The sequence below is a fragment of the Phoxinus phoxinus genome (genome assembly GCF_949152265.1).
Source record: "Phoxinus phoxinus genome assembly, chromosome: 14".
NCBI classification, from domain to species: Eukaryota; Metazoa; Chordata; class Actinopteri; order Cypriniformes; family Leuciscidae; genus Phoxinus; species Phoxinus phoxinus.
The window spans coordinates 31186606-31213150 of NC_136889.1; the positions used below are offsets into that span (position 1 = coordinate 31186606).

The window sequence follows — 26545 nt, forward strand, 5'->3', positions numbered from 1 at the left end:
GGTAACCAGAAGGTTTTAGGTTCAAACCCTGCAATGACTGATTGACCATGACTCTTGATCTCATCGGGGACCGGCCCTGTAATAAGCAGAGTAATAAAGTCGTTTTGGATAAAAGTGTCGGCTAAATGACTGCTCAGCCACTCTCATAAAGTGCTGGGGTGTTTGATACTGCTGCTTCTGCGGTGACAGTGCTTCTGGGAAAGCGTTGGGGTGTTCGTGCAGATGCTTCACTCAAAGCCCTTCTGCTTTCGTCCTTTGCACACTCTCTCTTTCCTGTGTGCCACCGGCTGCCTTCCTGTCATCTCTATTTTAGTGTGAGGTCTGTGGGCCTCTGAAGAGTCTCAGTTTCCTTTCTCGAGATGAGTGTTTCCAGCGCCAGGCCAGGCGACAGCGGGTCCTGCTCCTCAGGCATGCTGGGACACGGGGAGTGGCGTATGCCTCGTGGCGGAGTTATTTTACAGGTCTCACTCTGGGATCCGTGCAACATGTTTACAAAGATGTTTGTGTGTACAACATCTTATCTGTGCACATCTTATAGTTGCTGTGGTGAAAACTTGAGCAGATCAAATTGAACAAACTAGAGATACATTTCCTAGCTGATATAATAGCAGATGAATCAGAATGATACAATATGATAGCCGATTATTCCGATACCAAATAGTTTTATTTTCTTAAGGAAGAAAAAACTCTCCCAACTAATGCTGTAAACTATACGGGAAATATTTACATTACATTTGCATTTACTATACAAGGAAACCTCTCATCTGGTACATTAATATTAGAGGTTATTATTGACAACAGAGCTATTATATTCAACTGCTATTTATTTTCAGATATAATAATTACATTACAAATACACATAAGTTAGCTTTCATAAGCACTTGTCTTTATGGCGAATTTATTCAAACATAATTAACATTAAATAAGCTCCTCTAGTGTTTTTTAGATGACTAATAACTGAACATTAGGGGTGTGACGAGACGATACACGATATTAGGTTCAAGGTATATGAACTATTTTTAAGAAATCTTCAAAGACAAATTATATGATTGGAAAAATTATTTTATTTGAAAATGTAAATAATTGTAATGCAAATAATTTTATTTCAAAATCCAAAACAATGCAAGTGCATTTTGAAATGTTTTTACTAATCTAGGGCTGTCACTAACGATTATTTTGGTAATCAAGTAATCGGTCAATTATTTTGATGATTAATCGAGTAATCGGATATTTTTTTTTGTATGGTAATAAAAATAGACTTAAGTGAACAATAGCCTATATAATATAATAACAATGAAGAAATAATAATGGGTTCAAATAAAGTATCAAAAGCAAGTAATTATTTGTTTTTATTGAACACCACTGTTAAAATACATAATGTAATATATTGTAATATAAACCTATGTACATTATTCATCACAGCAACCCCAACCCAGACACACAATGTTGAAATTTGCATGCAGATCCGTTAAAATGAAATGTTGCACTTTTCAGCAGTTTAACGGCAGGTATACAGCTCAGCACTTGTTACCTGTCAGCGTTTTGAGTGAATGTATGTGTACAGTTTCAGTCATGCTCAACTTGCCTTCGGGTCTCACACACTAACACACCAACACACCTTGTTTGACCTGACTCGCAGAACAAGTCCGTCTACTGCCTGAAAAACATTAATAGACCAAAAGCATAATTTCACTAAAGTTTCCTGTTCCTTTTCCTTTATTAAAGGACAATGCTTGACCTCACTTCTTGAAAAGTAAGAATCTAAATGAAATTATCAAGGCAAACAAATTGCTCATATTGCTGAATGATAAATGCATCCATACCCTTAAAAAATATAGGAGCCAATTTAAATTTGAAAAGAATTATGACTTAACTCTGACGCATTTCTGATTGATGTGGTTATTGTTGTTTCTTAACTTTCCATGACTGTATTCTTACTGGTTCACATGTATTATTTCTTAAATACCTTTGTGTGCTGGATTGTGTTGTGACTTAACTTTAACTTACTTCATCAAAAAATAGTAGTGAAAATTTGCAACCTTAAATGTCCAGTGTTGCAGTGTTTTGTTTTTTGTTTTGTTTTGTTTTTTGCAATGTTTTTCCAAATCATACCCTGATTCAAATTTTGCCTAAACAAAATGTTTTTTAGAATGAATGTTTTCCCAAAGACACATTTAAGGGTGAAAAAAATAATACGTCATGAATCAATGCATGTGTCTCTCAGGGTTAAATGGATGGAGAGAAAAAAAAAGATTGTTTTAAAGTGTATGTTTTTGATTCATCATGGCAGTAATTCCTGAAATGATGTAGTGATGCTGTACGGTCTCAGGAAAGTATGCCAAAGTGTGCTGGTCTGCTCCATTCAATAGAACCTAATGCTCAGGGGCCTCATTTATAAAGCTTGCGTACGCACAAAACGGGGCTGAAAACATGCGTACGCCAGTTCCTGCGCAAAAGGTGGGATTTATAAAGAAAAACTTGACGTGAAAATATGCGCACCTCCACGCAAACTCTGACCCATGCGTATGCACATTTTGGAGACCGATGGTGAGCTGGAGTTAAATGTCTTTTTGGTCACTTTTAGACAGAAAATCGAAATAAAATTATACATATACAGAAAGATAATAGCTACAAATATAATTTCATTCACCAAGCCTATCACTTGAAGGAAATATCCACACCTTAAATGTCCGCGCCAGCGAGCGCGTTGGGCCGTTAGTGAAACTGACGCATATCTGACGGCAGATGAAGTAAAACTGCAAATCTTCATTATGAGTCCTAATCATAATAGGCTACAGTGCATATTCACAATAACAGTTTAAATAAAATAATGATTTAAACTATGTTTTACTATATAAACATTTATGCTCTTTAATGGAGTTAAACACTTAAACTTCATGACATTTACTGAAAAGTTAAAAATATATATAGCCTATTCAATGAATAGCATAGGCTACATATTTGTTGTGCATGCGATGCTTTTTAACTCGGCATACAGAGATAATGCTTATCATGATAATAGCAGATTGTGCAAATATAATGCACAACAAGGTCTATCTGTTTCCATTACAAATATAAATCAATTAAAAATACTATTTGTATTAATGTAATGTGACGGCACATCCGTATTTCATATTTTCCTTATGTCTTGTACCGTATGCATAGTAAAACTAGGCGTTGTAAGCTCCATATATGGTCATTTCGGGGAGGAGACGCATGTGCGCACAATCTTCCGCTGAGTGGGATTTATAAAGTGAATCCTGCGCAGGTTCTGGCGTACGCACGCTTTTATAAATCTGAATATTTTTTTGCGTACGCCATTTTTGGCTTTCAGGCGCACGTACACTTTTAGTAAGGATCCTACGCACAGTTTTATAAATGAGGCCCCAGAACTGAGATATTATCTTTGCATTCGACACATGAAAAATTGTGATCAGCAATAATTTGATGGGTGTGTTTTTGACTTGCTTTAGTGACCGAGCAAATAAACAGCACTTAGTCATAACTCATTTCTGTGAATTCCCCCATGGTATTCTAGCAAACATTGCAAATACAAATATCTCCAGTTAATATGCAAATTAGTTTGCACGTGTATAGATGTATAGCCTTACTCAGAAGACTGTTATCCAATTTGTAGTTCTGAAAACCAACCAGATAAAGACTACACGACTTAGGCTATATCTTCTGTCAGTCACCATCACATTATTTGTGTGTCCGATTGGAATCTGATCTAAATGATTGACTGTACACACTGTGTATCGCAACTGTTCAGTTTTTTTAGGTAATTAGATTATATTACATCTTAAAATACTCGTAATCAGACTACAGTTACTTTTTTATTGAGTACATGTTTACATATTATTCATATTTCGGTTTCGCTTATCTACCCCGAAGTGATACAATTCTGTCTAAAAATGTTTAAGGCCAGACAAGTAGTTTGTTAAGGCTTGGTTTGTAGGGAATTACAAACCTGCGCACATATATTCAAATGCACATAACTATAGAGTTAATTATTGATGCGCACGTGAGCGCCATCAGTGTTTCTCACAGGTTCGAGTTTAAAGTCTGTGTAGAGAGAACGGTGTCGTCTTAGCGGACTCTAATTTGATAACTAATGATCGTTGTGACGGAAGTGAATCAATCAAAACTAACTTTAGCTGGAAAATATATTTATTCAAGAAACGAAGCCAAAACAATCTCTGTTACCTTAAATTATCAATGTATCACTGTAAAGCTGCTTTGAAACAATCTACATTGTTAAAAGCGCTATATAAATGAAGATGACTTGACTTGACACAATGGCAGTAAATCATTCATAATTGATTGATTCTCTGTAATTCTTCTATTTAATGTTTAAAAATGTCCTTTCTTAAAAAAAAAAAAGCATATCACTCATATACTGTAAATTCAGAAAATCTTTTAGTATTGTGAAATTGCACACACTGACCAGCCACTGGTCAGTTGATGATAATCACATGGAAAATTGAGAGGCCACAAAGCATTTGACCACTAGATTTACAGAAAGTGTTTTTACGTGGCTTGAGAAAGTGAGATGAACCAGATTAAGAAAATCTGATTATAGCTACTAGTGACTACACTGAAACTGTTTATAGAAATGGGAATATGATTTCAAACCACATCTGAATGTAGTTCAAAACTGATTTGTAAAAATCTCCTTTTCTCTTTTTTTTTGCCGTTCACACTTGCTAAATATGATTGGATATGCACACAATTCATATTTGGACTGTCAGTCTGACCGAGGCCATACTGTGTGTGTCTATAGACAGATTGGCACTGCTGTTAGTAGCGGTGTGTGAGTCGGCACGGTTATCTCAGTTCCTGTAGCACAACGTGATCTCAAAGCGCCAGCAACAGCAAGGTCACAGGTTCGATTCTCAAGGTAAAAAAAATATACGGCACTCTCTCAACATAGTACTTTTTTTTTCTTCTCAACATTTTTCTTTTCTTTTTTGTCTGTTCTCTGCATAGATTTGTTGCTGGGGAGAGACAATGTTAATTATAAATAATACATTTAGCACTGATAATAGATATAATTTGTTTATTAATAGGTCATTTTTTGTCTATTGAAGTGTCACGTCATTCCTTTGGTCTCGTCTTTATTTAAATCCGTTGTGAATGTAGTCTCCCCTTAGCCTGGCTCTGCCCTCATACGTACTTCCACTCAATACTAATGTTCCTTCAGTACGTCGTCTGGGATTGCGGTGTATTCTTGGGTTTTCTCCGGTCTATTTTTTACCGGTCCAATCAGCGAACAGAGAGAGTGGCTGAGAACGATGAGGGTGCGCTAGTTTGAGTTGAAGTTTCGTCACGACCAAACGTTAGTGATTGGTTATGGCAGATCCAGAGTGTCTCTAAGCAGATCCAATAGTTTTAAACTTCAACAGAGATCCCATTTACACTGCATGGTTTAAGTGACCCAATTCCGATTTTTCCTCATGTGGCTCAGATCGGACATCAGGCCTCACTCTTATGTGGAAATAAATCAGATATGAATCATGCATTTGCGTGTGCCATGTAAACAGACAAATCGGATATTCCCCAGTAAATGTGAGGCGTATGCCATTAAAAAGGGGACGTCAACTCAGGTGGACACCAACGATCACATGACGTATTAATTGCGTGACGGAGGACGAAGGCTCAACACAGTGGAGTAATTTTTCTCCGCTTTACGAGAGCAATGTTTTGCTGACCTTTGAAAATAGTGCGCAAAGTAAGACACCGGATAATTCGAGATGTACGGATGAGCTCCAACGGCACTCGAATCCACAGCCAAAAACAAATCATCCGCCCGCCACTCACCCGCACCAATCATTCTCTCTGATTTAAAGGACAAGTTCGGTATTTTACACTTAAAGCCCTGTTTACAGATCGTATCTGATGAAATAGAACGGTTAAGATTAAACTTTGGACAGATGCTGCTGTCGCGAGAATTTTAGGTTTATATCGCTTTCCCCCCTCACCCCCACAATGGTTGTCTATGTGCACTGGAAGATTCCTTCCTAAAACACATTAAACTTTCGTTTACAAAGACGTGAAACTCACCGAGTGGTCAGGGGTGTTCACTGATACGGTTCCAAAAAAAATCGCTGAAAAAGATGCTTTCCAACAGGTTTTATCGTAGTTTTTGTCCAACTCCATGACTTGTATTGAATGTGCTGTGTGAGGTGCGGTATTACTCCGCCGCTGGAGTGTCTATTATTCAAGCTCTCAACGGAAGAATCACGGCTGTGACACGTTTGGCAAAATAGGTCCACAAAAGCTAAATAAACCTAAAATTCTCGCAACAGCAGCATGTGTCCAAATTTTAATCTTAACCGTTCTATTTCATCAGATACGGTCTGTAAACAGGGCTTTAAGTGTAAAATACCGAACTTGTCCTTTAAGTATCCGCACCCGATGGGCAACTTACTATTATTCTTATGTGTTGTAACGCGTGAGGATAAATGGATTATCATCATCACCTTCAACGGCGGACTCGGCGACGGTTGATGTGCGCGTCTCTGGTATAATACACTGATGAATGAGCGCTGCTTTTAAATGAACATTTCTTTAAAACAAAATTTATTTGACAGAATTTCATTTTCTTAATGGCATTAACAGGCTTTACTCCCTTGAAACTTAAACTGGAATGGAACATGCTCATATTTTAGAGAATGTAGTTAATATATTCGTTAATAATGATTTATCATATCCACCCGCGACCCACCCGAAATTAATCAGAATGTTATTTTTATTAGTCGACCCGCCCGATCCGCGGATTATCTGCAGAGCCCCCGCGGATATAACCGCGATCCGCGCATCACTATAATCGGTACTATGCGGTTATCCGGACCACACAATGGCCTACCCCTAACCCCGCCCCTAAACCTATCCGTCACTGGGGTTAAGACCAATCAGGGATGAGTATACGGACTATACGGGACTAAAAGACACACGTGTGGTCCGGATAACCGTATAGTTCCTATAATCATTTTGTCTGCTTCTGCGTCCATTGCATATCGAGCTGTTTTACTTCATTTTCCGGGTCAGAACGTCTACATTGGGTTGTTTTGGCAGTGTATAGTGTAAATGCAAACATCGGATACGGGTCACTTTTAAAAGATGATGTAAGCGGTGGGTAGTCAAAAAAATCGGATATAGTCAGCAAATCGGAATTGGGCATCAAGACCTGCAGTGTAAATGCAGTACCCGCCTACAAGGAAGTTGTAACGTTGTGACTACGTTTACAAGCTGTCAATATTTGGGTTATGGTCGGGTTAAGGTCACTATTTGGGTTTCTGAAACGTTCCTCTACTCAAAAGACCAAGATTCCTTGCGAATAGAACATGCGCAGAACACAAATCAATGTTCCTTTTCATGGGGATATGCCGATACGCGTTTACATGACCAAATATTCGGGTTAGAAAAGGGGTAACCCAGGGATCATATTCGTGTTTTTAAAAACGGGAATATGAGCATATTCGGGTTTTTGCCGGTGTTTACATGGCCGTGCGCGACCGGATTATTGCTCAAATTCCGGTTTTGAACGGGTTATTGGCTGCTTGTAAATGTAGTGAAGAGAGGCCAGACTCTCTGTACAAATGAAGTGCACGGGAGTCTGGTAGGGCCAGGCTAGTCTCCGCTGTGCTTCTATATTTGTATTTTGCACAGAGTTCCGGCTTTTGTCGAATATTCCAAATCATTGCATTTCAAATCAGAAGTTCCATTGCCTCCGGATTCTGCCAGATGTCAACTGATGAACTGTAGGATAATGTAGCTTAGTAGGGTTTGGACCAGAGCTAATATGTCTCGTTTGATCATTCAAATGTAGGCGTACTCCCTGCTTGTGGTTTGCAATTTCACCGTAAGCTGAAATAAATGTGACATGAAGTCTGCATGTACATGCGTGTGCATGTGAGAGTGGGAGTTAGACGGTCCCCATGATTGGCCTTTGACCTACTTTCTTTTCATTCCTTGTCTGTAAGCGTGTCAGTATGATACTCGTATCCCGGTGTGAGGCGACCTTCCCTCGCACTGCCATTATCTCCTGTTGTTCACTTTATGGGCCGTTTCACGCTGAAAGATTGCGGTGTACGTGGCCCCGATATTCCTTCTCTCTGTTCTCCTCTCCTTCTGGCTTCTCACCAGTCGCTTTGTGTTGTTGGTTTTTCTTCCAACTTGGCAGCCGTGCGCTGAAGGAATGCTCTCTCTCACTCGCTCTCCTTCTCATTGTTTTATGGCTCTCCTCAGCGACAGGCTGGCCCCTTCACAAACGTGGGATAATTAAATGTTTCATTCTTTTTTAAACACTGCTGCTATGCTCCACTCCTTCTCCTCAGGTCTAAGATTAATAAACATCCGTGTGGTTTTTGAACGAGAGCCCGACAAGGCACACTTACCATAGTAACTCGTTGAACTCTGGGGGGTATAAACTGGAGATATACGAAACACACAAGTTGTATATAAACACAAAGTCACAAAAGCGCTCTTCACGCTCATACACACACACACACACACACACACACACACAGCCATTCAGTCATTCACACATCATAGTCATAGGATGAACACTGGAAAAATATTAAAGGGGTCATGACATGAGAAACCAAATTTGCCTTGATCTTTTGGTATATAAGAGGTCTTTGTACCATTAAAACGTCCTGCAAGTTTCATATCTTAAGACGTCCTCCCCATTATAAACGAATCATTTATTTAATCAAGCTCTAAATACAGCTCGTTCTGGATCCATGGTAAGAAGTGACGTCACGGTACGAAGTGACGTACCAGCGTTTGCATATGACCGCCTCCAGCACAAGACAACTACGCTTTAAGCGCAAGGCAACTACGCTCATTTCGTATCATTGTCGCGCCCGCGCGCCTCACAAGTGTTCAGTCGACGGACAGCGAGTGGGTCTGTGTACAGGGAAATTACGATGCCGCAGATGTGCTGTTCCTGGCTGTGGACAAACAACATCTTTGAATACGCTGCGAAAGATCCAGTCGTCAGGGAAAAATGGATGCACTTTATTTTTTGCGGACGTCTCAGTCACGGCAGTTTGAGACTTAAAAGCAGTTTAAGTTTAAGCGTTTGTTCTATACATTTGAAGGATGACTGTTTTGAGAACAAATCCCAAAATGAAGCTGGCTTTGCCAGAAAACTGTTGCTCAAAGATAAGTCCGTGCCGACTATTCTGGGCTCAACAACGACGACGCAAACTGTAAGTAATGTATTTAAAACTTTAAACTACTTTTTAAATACGCTGAATCCGCAAATGTTCTGGCTGGGGGCGTTAATAATTGATGCATAGGCACTGACATTAGCCAATCATAACAGTGGGCGTTAACACTGAACTCTTAAAGGGGAAACACCCCCAAAACAGACTCCAGACTGGAAAAGGTCATAAATCACTACATTTTAAAAGTTTTTAGTAAAAAAAAACTATAGTAATACTATAATTGCACCTAAGGGAACATAATAATAAAATAAAAAAAAACATGTCATGACCCCTTTAATGCTTAACACAGCATCCGTTTTTCCCATCATCCTTTGGCTAGCGTTATATTACATGACCACACTCTTATTCATGCAGATGCTTTTAAACTATCAAGTGTGATAAGACACAAAAGAGGGCACCTGTGAATCTCCTGTCTGTACCACACACACACACACACACTCGTGCACACAGAAAGCCGCTTCAGACAGCACTTAAACAGACTAAACACAAAATTATGCCAAAATGGCCGTTTTGTCGAGTATCCAGGCAAGCATAGTCTTAAATGAGTTAAATTAAGTCTTAAATGAATATAAAGAGTTAGAAAATGGGATCCGCGGCAGGTCTTAAAGTGACAGCAGCCTAATAAACCTGCTGCTGTCTGACATTAAAGGGATGGTTCGTAGTAATTTAAATATAGAAGTTTGGTACCATTATGGACATTATTAGTGGGGTAATTTACGAGATGCACTCGGATCCATTAGCGCCTGCACTAAACCATTCGGCCGATATCTCTAAATAAGCTCGAACTATAATAATGTTCCACCGAGGGGAAAAAAGCTTCTGGGGGTGTTTGGCTCGAGGTCATGGTGCAAAGGACCCTAAGTTGATTTTATACCGGACCATCCCTTTAAGGACAATCAAAGAACAGAAGAAAAGGAGAAAATCACTCACTGCTCTTGCCTGAATAACGTTTGCAGCATTAAGAAGTATTACTATTAATCTATATTTCATTTATAATGTATGCAGTGAACACTGAAGTGTTTGATAACTTCATTATGACCTAACTGTTTACTAGGTTGCATGGGTCAAAGCCAAAAAAACAACAACTTTTTGTGCCTGACTGGGCCAATAGGAAAAATGTAACCCTGATATATTGAAGGCACAGGTACATTGGACTTTATTATAATGAGCTGTGAAGATAGTTTAAAGTTCACTTAAATTAAAAGTTAAAAGTTATATATTTTTAAAGCCTAATAAATGTTAAAATGTATAGCTTTCGATTATAGTTTAATGCTGAATGGATATATTTAATGGCTAAAATTGAGAAAAAATAAATTTCTTAGAAACATCAGTAGTATTGGTGCCTTCATTAAAAAAAGAAAGAAAAGAAATTAAACATATTTAAAATATTAAATACAGTATTTATGGTGTTTCTACATTAATTGGGAGTTTAAATGTGAAATGATTACAATATTAATGTAAAAAAAAATCAGGTGTGATTATGTGCAATTAATTACAGAAAAATGTCAGATTAATTAGTTAATTATTTTAATCAAATTAAAGCACATTATATTATATATTATTATATTATATTATATTATATTATATTATATTATATTATATTATATTATATTATATTATATTATATTGACCTGTTCTGCAAGACATTTTTTATAAATTAATTTAATAGACTTTCTTGGTAAAGAATTGCAGCTGACAAAGCATTGTAAAAAAAAAGTGTTTTGCTTGGGTAACCTAAAAATGTGCTTCTGAATGATATGCTTGTTTTATGATTTAATATCTCCAAGTCACATCAGGGGTCAAATACAATAGAAAAAGTGTGTGTGTGTGTGTGTGTGTACACTGTGCAGATGATGGCCGAGAGTGAGGCTTTAGAGGACACACTGGCTCAGTTGAGCGAGGCTTTAGTGTGCGTGGCCGTTCTCCTGAAGCCTTGACACCTCCACGTGTTCTCCTCCCCTCCCCCGCCCCAGTGTGTGTGTGTGTGTGTGTCCGCTGGAACAGCAGAGGTTTAAGACGCTCGAGCAGGGGAGCTTTAGCCACTCCCTTAGCCAACCAAGATTTTCTTTTTTTACCCCTTTATCTCCTCCTCCTCTAGTTTCCCTTGTTCTCGCTCACTCGCTCGCCCTGGCTTTTGTGTGTGCAGCAGCGTGCGAGAACGGAAGAATGTGTGTGTGAGACAGAGAAAGAGACACACACGGGCACAGACAGACAGACGAGGAGAAGCGTAGAAGAGAAGATCTCGTGCAGCGGTGAAGAATGGACGACAGCGCGACAGGTTTATCTCCAGTGTGTAACTCTACGGCCATGCTGAACCACCACTGCACCGGTAATGCAGCACAGCGGGATTGGGGAGGGTTGTGTGTGTGTGTGTGTGTGTGTGTGTGTGTGTGTGATTGAGATACGTGTGTGTGTGTGTGTGTGCAATGTAGAAGCAAGAGTCTTCCTTTTTGTCATGTGGAGGTTCCCTCTTCACACCACACAGAGAGGAAGTGTGTGTAACGCTCTAACCTCACAACATTGATGCATCTCAGCGGTGTGTGTGTGTGTGTTTAGTGAGAGTCAAGCAGTTCATTTGAATGCTTGTAAATGGTCACCACCCCAGGAGAGAGTTGTGTGTGGTTAGTTGTACTTCAAAATAAATATTTTGTATAAATGTATGTTGGCTTGAGTAACTTGGGATTGCCCGTTTTCTAACTTGCGTTTTTCTTGCAATGCATGATCAAATATTGCCTCAAAAGCCCATTTTCCTCTGAACGTTCAGCATGCACTGGAAATCTTCAAGCTTCCTCCGGCAGATTTGGCTCAGCCGGTTCTGATGTCCCGTGCACTTTTACCACAGTACATGATCAACATCACTTCTGTAGACTTGCAGTGAAGATTTCTTACTAAACCCAGCAAACGTAGCGCAGACTCTCTGCTGTCTTTTCTAATAACTCAACTTACCCATGTTCTTACAGTGTAGCAGATCCATGAACTTTTGTTGAGGGAATGTGAGGAGGACTGTACTTTTTACTGCAAGTTTTTTGTTAAAAGCTAATTATTGATTATTAAAGTGTTCATTTTAACCATAAAAAGTGTTCGGTTTAAATTGGCGAGTTAAACGTGTTTAATTTGGCACAAAATTTCTGGCATATATAATATTACTGTTAAAAACGTTGGGGTCAGTAAGATTAATATATATATTAATTAATGCTTTTATTCAGCAAGGACACATTAAATTGATCAAAAGTGACAGTAAAGACATAAAAGATTACTATTTTTAAAATAAACTGTTTTCAACATTGATAATAATCAGAAATGTTTTTTTAGCAGCAAGTCATCATATCAGAATGATTTGTGAAGGATCATGTGACGTAATGATGCTGAAAATTCAGCTTTGATCACAGGAATAAATTACACTTTACTAGATATTCAGATCATTTAAAAAAAACTGTTATTTTAATTGGTAATGTTTGAATTTTTGGTCAAATAAATGCAGCCTTGGTGAGCATTAGAAGCTTCTTTCAAAAACGTTTTAAAAATCAAATCTACCTTGATGAGATGTTTGAATGGTAGTCAGTGTATGTCATGCCCATAAACAACATATAGTCTAGTGACTGGCAGCATTATATTCTATATGCTTACATTAACTACATATTTTTTAGATATACTTTTTTTCTCGCACTTTCTTCTTGATGAAACTGTTCCGATGCGTGAGATATAGTTACAGGATCAGATTCATCCACGCAGAACCTGTTCCTCTGTGAGCTGCAACCACAGATGTACATATCATATAAGCTTCAAACTTTAATGCTTTTAAAACAACTTCATGATGAGGCTAGCTCAAGTCAACAGTCACAGATTATCCTGACAAACTGTCTTTTCTCTAAGTAAGATGAAGTTTTGTCTAGTGTGTGTGTGGATGCTTGTTCCTGTGTCTTGTGGCTTTTTATTGGGATGCCACGTCTGTACAGAGTGTGTTTTGTGGTGTCTCATTCATGGAGATGAAAAAAAAGAAAGTTTTCTGCAATGACTAGATTTAGGGGATAGAATAAAATACAGTTTTTTACCGTATAAAATCATTGTCAATGGACTGTCCCCATAAGTGTGTGTGTGTGTGTGTGTGTGTGTGTGTGTGTGTGTGTGTGTGTGTGTGTGTGTGTGTGTGTGTGTGTGTGTGTGTGTGTGTAAGGTTAGACTAGCACTACTGAGGATGTGAAACACAGGTACAGTGGTGAATGTGGGCTGAGTACTGCCTCTGGTCAGGGTGTTTCTTCCTTTCATTGTAATAAACGCTGGTTAACGAAACAATAAAAAGTGAACGATTAACCTGTGTGTGTGTGTGTGTGTGTGTGTGTGTGTGTGTGTGTGTGTGTGTGTGTGTGTGTGTGTGTGTGTGTGTGTGTGTGTGTGTGTGTGTGTGTGTGTGTGTGTGTGTGTGCGTGCGTGTGTGTCTTTGCTCACACCATATGTGAATCTGCCGGCAGTGTACTGTATGTATGTGTTCAGCTGGTGTTCGGATGGAGTGTGTTTGCATGTCTCCTTGCAGATGGTACACACACACAAACTCCTCTATGTAAATGTCCTTCTGTGTGATGCACTCTTTTCTCATCTTCTTTAGATGAAGCTTCTTTAATGAAATCTTTAAAAAAAAAATTGGTAAAGCACTTTCTCCTATCCGGGTTTGTATGCGGAGACAACTGTAAGTAAACCATTAAAGGTTTATTTCCTTTAAGTGTAAACACTGAGTCTCTGTGGCGCTTTCAAAACATTGCTCTGTTTGTTTAAGCGTTCAGAGCTCAACCAATGGCAGAGGTGTGGGGCGGGGCTTTCTGTTTGTTTGACCAATGGGGAATGACAGAAAGCTGTTTGAAAACACGATCTTGGAGAAAATACACACTTCAGTTTTTAAGAGTGTTGAAAATAAAACTGTTGCGTAACAATTTTACTATCAAAGTTCATATCTCTCTCTCTCTCTCTCTCTCTAATATATCTTTCAGTTGTTTTATTTTGTCACATCTTTCATAAGCATACTGAAAGACATGCAGCATAATTATACCCATGTATATTACATCACACACACATTTACTTGTGTGTGGACAATCCATAGACTTCTATTGTTTTTATGTCTAGCTATAGGGTTGAAATATTGCAAATGAAGGAATCGTTGAATGATAATTTACGATAACTGAATGATATAAGTTTTAGTTTGACCCAGATAGCACAGAATAGACTGGGCGACTGATACCTGTGTGAGTGTGTGTGTGTGTGAGTGTGTGCGCGCGTGTCCAAGCGTTCCGATGACGAATGCATGTGCTTTCATAGCAAATTATTGATTTTCATGTAAAGTAAATGTAAAAATAAAACACTGCCTGGTCTTCACTGTATGAATTAAATATAAATTGATTCTTATTAAAGATTCAAAAGTCATTCAGTCAAGAGCAGTGAGTGATTACATCTTACTTGTACGTTCACACCGCCGCCGGCGAGAGCGGCAAAATTCGCTCTCGCCGCCCTGCTATCGACACCGTGAGATTCGGGACTCTCTGGCGCTCTGACGTAGATTTTAGAATGCGTGATTTTTTTAAAACTTTATATAAAGGAGCCGCAAAGCAAATAAGAACATAAATCAGTATCATATTTTGTGCATACTGGCCACATGTAGGGTATAAGTTAACCTATTAAAATCTTTTAAATGTGAAAGTAACAAAACACCAACAATTTCAGACACCTTTTTCCATTCGTCGTTCTTTTTATTAATGTCCCTGTATGTAAACAGGGACACGTCGTACAATAACGGGAAACCCTCAACAGAAATAATTAACTTATAATTTTGCTTAGGAACTAATGTGGTCGGAACCAAAGTTTACAGGATTGTGTTCTCTGGTATCCTCTCAGGCGGAGGACTTCTACATTCCGATTGGTTGCCGCTGGTTGCCGCCGAACCGCGTCATAGCTTATTACCATAAAGTTGACAAATTTCAACTCTTCTCGCCGTCCAATACGCGCCGCGCCGCCCTCACCGGAGCTCGCCGCCGGCTCTCATTGAAAATGAATGGCTTCCGGCCAATTTGACGCTCTCGCCGCCGGCGGTGTGAACGTACAGTCTTTTGTTGTTTAACTTGAATGACACAGACTGCAGAAGGTTTATTAGGCCGCTGCCACTTTAAGATTCACAGATTGACAGATTTACAGATACTGTTTCTCATCAGACATAACCGACTATGTGCTTTGGCGGTGTATCATTCATCACATGTAGCCTATCTCATGGAGTTCTTTATTAATGGCTTAATAATTATTTTTAACCACGTGCTGGTCCCACTCAATATTTTCTCATTCATGCATGTTTCTTTAGCACTTTAAAGTGTCAATAACTTTGGCGGTATACTGTGCTATATGGATATATTTACATACCGCATTAATAACGATCCAAGCACTTCCTAACCTTAATGGATATCTTCTGCAAAAACTGCATTTTCTAATTAAAAATAAATAAAAGATGTCCCCAAAAGCAGGGTTTTGTTAGATTTAGAGTCAGACTATGGGTGAGCGCGCACACACACACACACACACACACACACACACACACACACACACACACACACACACACACACACACACACACACACACACACACAGGTGCTGTTACAACCGTCTGCTTGTATTTGGCGGTGGATTTGATGTATGTTAGGCGAGAGTCCAGCACAGAGAGTCTCTCAGACAACTTTAACAGATGGACAGCTGCTGTGTGCGTGTGTGTGTGTGTGTGTTTGTGTAGGATGTGTTCGTGTGTTTAAGTTTATCTAGCGGTCAGAGGTTAGCTTGGAATTGTGCAATCGATATCCAAACCATAAGAATAGAAACTAGCTCTTCTGCTCATGCATGCCTGGACGTCTGCACTGATATAAATGACTTTTAAAAGCACAACAAATATATCATGAGGAAATCACGTTTAGATGATGTTTGCACAAACAAAGTATTAAGAACAAACTTTGGCTATGTATTTTTGGACTTTCAGATAATATATGGTATTTCTGTAGTCTTCTTTGAAGGACTTTGGTGGTATTCTGATAATGGTATCTGATACTATCACTGTCCTGTGGATCTGCCCTATTATTGTTTGTAACAGTGGTAGTTAGTGGTCGATGAATAGCCAATGCTGATAACAATATATCAGGGTGGCTGGAGGCGACATGTGTTATTAGTGATGCCAAATAAGATCATGTTTATCTATTAAGTAACGCAGACTTAGTCAATGTGTGGTTTGGTGGAGCGGATGTGCAGTTCTCTGTGCAATAATCCACTCATCCATCAGCATCAGCGAGCGGGCCGCTGCGTAACCCTCACAGCTGGCCCGAATGCAGTCTAATGTCTCTAAACAAACATGTCAGCACACGCGCCAAACAACCCGAGCCGCTGCGAGGGCAAGATGCTGGAATCTGCTGCGCAATAATTAACACTTCATGCAGACACACATTTTATAATTACAAGACAATGCACCGAGTCAAACCCTCATTCTTGGGCACGCGCTGGCACTGACTGTGTGCATGCTAGCGTTCTGCACAGTGTGCACTGCCTACCATTAGTTATACATACTGTGTGAAATGGCACATATTGTTCCGTTCAGATGGTTTTCAGAAATATTTAAGAGCACTACTGTCACATGACGTCAGTATGATGCGTTTCATTCGGAGAGTGGTGACCAGGTAACATTTATAAAATAAAATAAAATGAATCATAGATAGTTAAGTCAGGTCACCTTTATTGTTTCAAATCAGCTTTATAGTGATAACAGGAGAAATTATGCATTTCCGCTGTTGTTCTGCTGAAGTCAGTTCATGGTTGATTACCGGTAACTGTACATAACTGATAACTTTAAGTAACACTTTTTAGTTATTTTTCTGGTAATTCAATGTTAAAATTTGATCGTGTCGGCAGAGCAAGTAATGAGATGTTCAAAAGATTTTACTACCAGTTTTGTTGCACTGTGGTGGAAGCTCAAGTCGAGCACACTGCAGTGTGATGTGTTTAAAGGATAATTCCGGTATTTAACACCTTGAGTCTATATTGTAGTTTGTTTTGGATGATCAAGAGTGGTGGACAACATTTTTTTGACAATGGTTCCTCTCTCGAGTTTTTGACTATAATAGAAATGGCCATGGACCCATTTAACATTGGAGTCAATGGGCATGTCCGAAAATGTCATTAAAACAGCCAATAATGTTCGTTTACAAAACTGTTAAACTCACCGAGTGGTTAGTGGTGTTCGTTGATGATTATAAACAATATATCGTCGCAATATATGATTCCAATCCGTTTATTTTGCTATAGTGGAACTATTTTTTCAGACACTTCACAACCGTGTAACTTCCGCTCAATAATTGAATCTGAAGCGTTAGCACACTCCCGACCACTTGATGGCGATAACTGATGTTTATGTCTCGCGGGACACTCACGGTCACAGTCGAGTTCAACTTCATATTACAAGTAACAATTAATGAAGGTTTTGTTTGTTTATTTCGCTTACTCTCCCGGAGCACAGTTGCTCTGCTCGCTAGCCTTATGAGAAACGGAAGCGAGCAAAAAGACTACATCGACCAAATGTAAACAGCCCCCTTTCCGTTTCCGGTAGCGCATTTATATTAAAGAGCACTCAGTCCTTCAACAGAATTCAATGGGATTTTACAAAATGACGAATAAAACACGACAGAAACTGTATTTCGCAACACTTTTAGTTTCTGGAACATCAACGAACACCACTAATCACTCGGTGAGTTGCACAGTTTTGTAAACGAACATTATTGGCTGTTTTAATGACATTTTCGGACATGCCCATTGACTCCAATGTTAAATGCGTCCATGGCCACTTCTATTATAGTCAAAAACTCGAGAGAGGAACCATTGTCAAAAAAATGTTGTCCACCACTCTTGTTCATCCAAAACAAACTACAATATAGACTCAAGGTGTTAAATACCGGAATTATCCTTTAATGACCCTACAAGTTCAATTAAACCATCAAAATATGAGGAAAATATTTCAAATATAAGGTAAGAACATAACACTAAACTTAATTAAGGTATTTATTACACAAAATTATTTGGTTAAAAAGCCAAACTACAGCTACTGGTTTTATTTGACCTACCATGCAAAAAAATTACAAATTCATAAAATAAATATATCTATATATTATTATTTATTTTTTATTTTTATTTTTTTGCATGGTAGGTCAAATAAAACCTGTAGCTGTAGTTTGGCTTTTGGCCACTACTGTATGTTTTGCTATTTGAACAGCCATGGTCATTACTCTGAAATTACTTCTGGATTATTAGTCACATGGAAATATTATATGGTTAAGTTAAACGCGTTGCATTTTGGGACGCAGTATTCCTTGCAGTGTATACATTTTTGAGCAAATGCTGTAGGGTTATCTGGGATGCTAGTATGCACAGTGTATTGTAAAACTGGTCTTTATGGTAGCTTCGAGCAGCTAATCGTAGGGCTGCATGATTAATCCTGATAACACATGCAACATGCAGGCATGCACCTCTCTTAACAGTCGGTTAGCATCAGCTAAATCTGTCCATAATCTGAGGAGAGATGGTGGTGAAAACACATGTCACAACACTGCTCTGTTCCTCTTATCATCATCTAATCTCACACCCGGCCCCATCCATGTGTGAGTGTGGGCGTGTGTGAGTGTGTGTCGAGCCTCGGGACATACAGTGAATCATTAACATGAAGCTTCAGTGCGGTGTAGTTAATCATGTCTGTTACATGTCTGCTATTCTGCTGAAGACAGAGGAATCTCATTCACAAAGCTGCAGACACACACACACACACACACACACACACACACACACACACATAGCCCTTCAAATCAGAACGACTGATCAAAACCTTTGATTAAAGAGGTTTTTTCTCCCAAAATGAATGTTCTGTTAGAAGTTCAGACTCATCTTTTGCCAAACTTGAATGACTTTCTTCTCAAGAGGTGACACTTTTTCCATATAATGAAAGTCATATGGGTTTTAGAACAACATGAGGGCGAGTAAATGATGACAGAATATTAATTTTTGGGTGTTGTATTCCTTTATGACTTCCAGACAACTTCTGCAATCGATTTAAGGATTATGGAATAATTATGGAATCAACTTTTGAAGGTTAGAATTGAATATGAAAAAGGCTGGGTGAAATATATCATATTATTGCTCTTTTGAACTTTCTATTCAACAAGGAATCCTGAAAACAATTATCATGATTACCACAGAAATATTAAGCAGCACAAATGTTTTCAACCTTGAGTCATTTTTGAAATGCAAATGAATTGTTGAGGGTTTTGTATAGTTTCGTTCAAACAGACAGTTTGCTCTGATTCAAGTAAAACATAAAGACTCATTAATCAGGTCTTGGCATCGAAATAAGTCATTCCCTCCTGAACCTCATAACCTTCTCTGTATGCAAATGTGTGCTTTCAAATGTGTGCTTTCATATGTGTGCTTTCATATCTGACACACACGTATGAGTGTGTAATCCCCTGTGTGTAGACATGCTGGCTTATTATGTATAATTCATATTGCAAGCATGCAACAATGATACTAAGTCTCCAGAGGTTGTCTGGAGCTGCGTGCTTGTGTGTGTGTGTGTGTGTGTGTGTGAGAGATTCTGTGTCACAAGTACATTTACAGTAGTCTTATAACCCACATCACTACAAAAAGAGAGGTTGGCTCTTTTGCTTTCTTCAGAAATGTAAAGATCTAGTTGGTATTATGAATATCTCCGGTTAGATTTCAGGTTTAGTTGTGTGGGGTGAATCTAACTGAGAGTTGTACAGACGTAGTTGAGATTTCACCCCTCAGCGGAAGTGCGTCGTCACCGCTTCTTTCTTAGAAAAATGAAAACGAAGTGTAAATTTATTTCAGTATTTTCACTCTTAGCACCCACATCGTTGATGTCACTTCCTGTATGAGCTCACCTCTGCACAGACTCAGAGAGTATCACTGTCCTTTTTTACTACTCAAAGTTACTTCAAAAAATACCATGATACCACGATTTCAAACAATTATTACCAAGATGCATTGTTGAAAAAATATGGTAACAAGAAAAGGTGTGTTCCTACTGTTTTCTTTGGTCCATCTTTGAAGCATCTCTTTAATAAACATACCAGAGTCTGTGAATAATTGAGGGCTCATTTTCACATTAGCAAAAACAATATGCTTTCTCAATAAAACAACTATTAGTTTAAGTTTATATATTTTATCAGTGCAAGATATCTGCTAGTTGCGAAGCTTAATCATTAAACTCCATTTTGATATTACAAAGAAAGAGGTGTTTTCCCTGGTGAGCTTGTCAACTATGTTTCGGACAAACGGTTTGCCTCTACATACACTGATTAAGTGCCACACTTACTGCACTACACCCTGTAGTGTAAAATATAATCTGGAAGAATGTCAAAATCAGCAGATATTTAACAAATCAGTCTAAACATAATTAACTGGACAGATTGACAGCAGCCGATCTGAAGACCTCTTCTGTTCCCACTCGCAAATAAACAATATAGTTAAAGGGCACCTATTATGGAATTTTGAAATTTACCTTTCATGTAGTGTGTAACATAGATCTAAGTGAACAAAAACATCCTGCAAAGTTTGAAATATGAAAGTGCATCGTATATAAAGTTATTGTCTTTCAAAAGTAAGAGTCGACTCGGAGTCATTTTTATGAATCGTTAGAAGACCGAAGCTTTTTCTTTGACTAGATGACGTCAACTTGTCAAGTTATTTGAATACGATACGCCCACTTCTTGCGCTCCAAGGCCAGGGAAAATATCATGGCGACGAGACGCTGTGTTCTGAAGTGCGGCTCAAAAGCAAACTTTTTTCATCTGCCCAAGGAGGAGCATTTGAAGACTAAGTGGCTACAATTCATATATACCACAGAAGTATAGTCTGAGCCTTGTGCTTTGTTCGCGCCATTTTGAAGACGATTGCAAACAAACTTGGATCTTTTTAAATGCAATCAAACTTGGATTCGCGAGCCGGCTGATATTGAAGGAAGGTTCAGTTCCAAGTGTATTTGCATCAGCTTCCTCCTCCGTATCACAACCTGTAAGTGTTATTAATAATTTTTGCTTTTATGTTTTATGTAGCATGCTTAATAATTATTTTGTTTGTTGAGTAAGCACCGTTTAGCTTCTAGGTCTTCAATGGCAATTGTATTGAGATATGTGAAGTGTTTGTCGTTGTTTTCGGAGTTGTCTTAAAGAATAGAGTAATACCTCGTAGTAACGTAACTGCATTTTTTTTTTTTGTAAAAACGTTATGTTTATGCATCGGGCTAACGCAAACAAAGACTGATTGTGCTTTTACAATATGAACTCTGGGCTATGCTCGCTAACATAACATTAAATTATCTTATTTTTAGTTTTTTACTACAAACTACAAAGCAGTGGACTATAATCATTATTATAACACGATTTAATTGATAAAAGCATCATTGTACTCCGTGTTAAACAATAAGTATTATCTCTGTAAACACTGCTGGGTCATCTGACCAATCGCAGATTAGCGTCGCGCAAAGGAGGGGTTTGGGAAAACGAGTCGTTGAACGAATCATTTGGGAGTCGGTGAGCAAATCAGGTAAAAATAAATGCATATTATACGAAAACAAAAGTGTTTTTTGACATTGCATGCACGTAAAACTGTTGTTGGGGACTCCCTAAACAACATTAGGAACATTTTAAATGTCATAATAGGTGCCCTTTAATATGGTCAAATTAGTGAAATCTCCCTTAATCCACTTTCATCTTGACTCACACTCATATACATATACATATATATCTATATATATATTAGTGGTGGGAGATTGATAACCGCAGATGTGTGATGACGCTGCATGTGCTTAGAGGAATCTCATGCTTTTATGACGCAAAATTAATGTAAACACAGTCCGTTATGTCTAAAGGGATTAGACAGTACAAAGCACGTTATATTTAAAAATAAATGTTATATTTCTAAATCTATCCCTAAACTTAACCTTAACCCATATAGCTACCTTATAGTGCTTTAAGTTTACACTGTAAGTGTGTGTGTGTAAAATAAAGTGTATTATAATATAAAATTAAATTGGCATTACCAAAAAAGAGCACGACGGTTCCATCGGGTCCAACGAACATGATAATTCTATAGTACTTTTCAAGTGTTCACTGAACATTTAGTTCTGGCATGCATGTGAGTGTATAATAACCCGACTTCAGTTAAATGTTTTGTCTTCTAAACCATATAAGACTCACACATACACTTAACCAGTTTAGACATGTGCAGCCTTGTGCTCTACTCCAGTTTACAAGTGTGCAAAGTGTTTTAATCATCACCGTCAGCGCGACTTGATCTGTCTCTTTTTTTCTTTTTTTCTTTTTGCCAGTTAAGAGACGTCTCTACTGCTTCACGAGGGTCAAGTCCAAACTAGTTCTGTGTGTGACCAGTCTTTGCTTTCATCTAATCCTTATCTCGTACTCAGGAAGCGCGCAACTAAACACCACGACAGATTATCAAGGCTATCTGTTATGAATAAGTGTTGCAAATGCTAAACATTAACAAGACACATCAATCAATGCTGGCGAACGGTGTGTTTGTGTGTGACTTGAGCCTGAATGTGTCTGATTGCACAACTGAGTCTTATCTCGGCTCCAAATCTGCCATTTAACCCCGAGGACTTCCTCCATGGAGGAATCAAGCATGCCAAAAGCGTCTTACGAGCGCGCGATCTGGCCGCGCGCCACGGGACTGTCCTGCAGCGAATCGAGGATCTCTCTGGAGTTGTGTGTGTGAGCGTTTGCTGATCTCTGGTCTGAGCATGGGACGTTAGCACGTGTTTTATGCGAGATAAATCCATTTCATTCTGAGGGAATGTGTGTGTGTGTGTGTGTGTGTGTGTGTGTGTGTGTGTGTGTGTTTAGGTGTACGTGCTGAAGGGGTGGGGGAGAAAACTGAGGAATGTGACAAGCTATTGTGAAATATGACATGTGCGCAGGCCTTCCTTCCTCTTGTAGCCTGCAAGGAATCATGGGTAGAAGTGTAGAGGAGGGTGTACCCCACTCTGGAGAAACCTTACGCCGTTGATATACTCGGTGGAGGTTACCTGGGGATACTCCGCCACCCTCAAACCCTCCCTTCCTCTTACTTTTTAGCGCGCTCGCTCTGCCCTGCTTTTTTCCGTACGAACTGCCAGTATCAAACAACCTCCCAAAGCCATTTCCTCTCAAAGAAATGCATTGTGTTATTAACGTTTGCCCTCTCCATGTTTCCATGGGCCGCTGAGATAAGATGGTTTGAGAGGAAGGACCTGCAGACTGGGAGGAAACTGCGGGCAGGGAAAGCAAATGAAATATTGCGCTGTTTTGCAGCCCTCCAGACTTTAGATTTTATTAAATACTTCCTGCAACCTTGAGATGTTTACATTTTTGACTTGGATAAAGCATTTACATTTGACAAAGAAATCATTGTCAATGGACTGTCCCATAAAAGTGTGTGTGTGTGCGTGTTGTGAGCATTCACTCATGTTCTGGTTCTTTAGGTCAGTGGTTTTTGTTTCTGGACTACTCTACATCAGATTGTTCTTTGGACAAGTGATGACTTGACGTATCAAAATTGCTAATCGTATCAACGTGAATAGTAATGGCGGTCACATTGTCATTTTGCCGGCAAAAAGCTCACAGAAATAATTTTCAAAACAAGCAGCTTTCTGTTGGTTTACGTGGCGGATCACATGACCAACTTGAACCTGTTGCGAAATCTGTGAAAAAATTCCAGAGTTGACTGAATTTTGCAATAAAAAATTCAGTGAACAGTGATATAATTATGTGGCTGCACCTTTACAGTCAAACATTGACATTTACTAATCTAGACAATTTTTTTCTGCGTTGGTATCTGCTTTTTAAGCTTGTTAGTACAGATACATTTGCACCAAAATATATTGCATTTGAGTTTGGACACGCTTATACTTTGACAACAAAACAGCCAATGTTTTCTCCTTCCTTGTCAAGCTTGATAAGCCCATTAATTTGCTAATGCTATTCTAACTACAGTGGAAAAAAAGATGTAGATTTTCCTTTGAAACAATTTTCAATTGGAAATAGCTAGTAAATTTCACAAATAACTGCAAAGAATTGGCAAGTAAAACATTGAATTAAGCATGGCATTTGGAAATAGAAAGACTGAATTAGTATGTTCTTGTATAATGTCACCACCTCACCTTTACAGTGTATGCACGATTAAATGTACGAAGCCCCTAAGGGGACATGATGATGGAAATGAATATCAGATGGAAAATAATATTTCAATGCCTTTGTGTTCCCCTGAGAAACTTTGTGTTTGCTGACAAACTCTTGTTTTTCTATCATCATGTCCCCTTAGGTACTCCTACTCCACCGTTTAAGCATTTAAAAACACGCAATTCATTGGTTGCATGCCATGCTAAACTTATTCAACTAAACGTCACTCAAGACAATAATGGCTTAGTGTGTACCTGGCGTAAAATGGTTTAATCTTCAAATGTAGCGTGAGATTAGCATTGCAAATCTTGTGAAGGCACAACCCAATATTAAGGTTTGATCTTCCAAAGAACATCTCTGTGAACTAGAAGCTGTATGTTGGACTCTGCCTCAGAAATAGTCTCCGTCGTCACTCTGCTATTGGCTTAGCATCCTGATGTGGATCCCGAGGGAGGAATTCTGATCCCAATTTGCCTTCTTCATTTGATGAATTACTGCTGCCATTATCAGTCGCAAATAGACAAACACATTTTATGTCAAATTCAGCTGGCTTTTCACGGTGATATAGCAACAGATATTCACCACTGATTATTCTTTGACATGTTGCAATAATCTGGCCTTCAGATGTCGACCTTAAAAAGGAAATTACGAAACAAACGGCACAAAGGTGATTAATGGTAGTATTAGTGATCCACAGAGGCAGGAGCGAGAGGGATCTGACAGACCGAGTATCGATCAGTAGTTTGCGCTGGATTGGCGTCTCGGACTCACGATGGCTTGGACGGCTCCAGGAGTTTGATTGAATCCATGGTTGCTGTTGCCAGATTGGACCGATTGATCTTTGCGCTAACAACTAACTGTAAAGTGTGTTAGCGCAGCTGTTGGCGGAGGATCTAGCTAATGCACTTCGGCTTTTTGTCTAATAATGGACTCTGGGTTAGAGTGCACAGAGAGTCCATTTTTTGTTGGGATGAAATGGTTACCGGTTGATGATAAACGGCAATAAAATCCATAAAATGAAATATCATTAAAGCCGTGTTTGATTACCACAGTAAGCAGCAGTCTCACACAGACAGCGTGCAGTGTGTGTGGAGTTGTTATGCACTGTTGTAAATTTTAATGTTAAAGGTAATGTGCATTCTGAAAATCTAAACAATTCGGATAATAGGGTATAGAATTATCCACAGAGCAGATAAAATACCTATAATCAGTTATCATTTTGACTCATCCCTTTTCTTAAAAATGGTTTAAGGCTGAAATGTGTGGTTTATCATAATATAAAACTTTTTGTCAAGTTTAATTGAACATGTAGTACATGTTAGTAGACATTTGCTGTTCATTTAAAATCCAACCATCATTGTTAATATTAGTATTTTTAGTCATTTTAGCATGTTTATGCAAACAAAAAGTTTACAAAATTGTATTTTTTTTTTTTTTTTGGTTTTCAATATGAAACTTGGTTAAATGATTTTGTGATAATTTTGAAGATAATTTTGGTCACTATAATCGTGTGTGTGTGTGAGTGTGTGTGTGTCTGAACCTCCTCCCCCTCACCGACCTGAAGACTGCAGGCTCCGTTATCATTAAGGCTGTGGGGAATTTGACTGGATGTGCGGTGTGGTAATAGGCTTCTCGTATTTGCGCCCATGCGTTCTGTTTGTTTAAATTGTGTGTGGGTGAGAATGTGAGTACTTCCAGTGATTTATAAGTGGTGTAAAAATGTCCTACGGTCTGGTTTCAAGCTTGGATCCGAGATGTGTTGGTGTGTGAGAGTTTGAGTTGTTATATGGTATTTTATGCCCCTTAAACGAGCTAACCGCAGCTGAGAATGCTGGGCCTCCTCGATCAGGGAACCAGTCCAGCAATAAGTCCCAACCACAGTAACGCCTGGCAGCCCATGCCCCCCCATCCCGAACCCAGCACTGATGTCCTCTAATGCTGCAGCTCCAGGAATACTGATGACCTTCTGCAGCGAACAAACACTTAAAAGGGGTCCTATAATGCCCATTTCATGGGCATTATAGGATGTTGTTTATGATCAAACAGCAACATTACACA

At 38.8% G+C, this 26545-nt stretch overlaps 1 protein-coding gene across 10 annotated transcripts in view; it reads left to right on the plus strand.

Annotated features, from left to right (window-relative positions):
- Positions 1-26545, plus strand: part of eml4 (EMAP like 4) — a 115279-nt gene that overhangs the window by 32872 nt on the left and 55862 nt on the right. For 3 of the 10 annotated variants that reach the window (XM_079634673.1, XM_079634676.1, XM_079634678.1), the window contains exon 1: positions 11370-11565. The exons of 4 other annotated variants lie outside the window; for them this stretch is intronic. In XM_079634673.1, coding sequence (XP_079490799.1) covers positions 11496-11565 — 70 coding nt within the window. In that variant the 5' untranslated portion in view covers positions 11370-11495. Of the gene's footprint in view, positions 1-11334; positions 11566-26545 lie in introns of those variants that run through there. 3 more of the 10 variants (XM_079634680.1, XM_079634675.1, XM_079634679.1) reach the window with 2 other exon arrangements.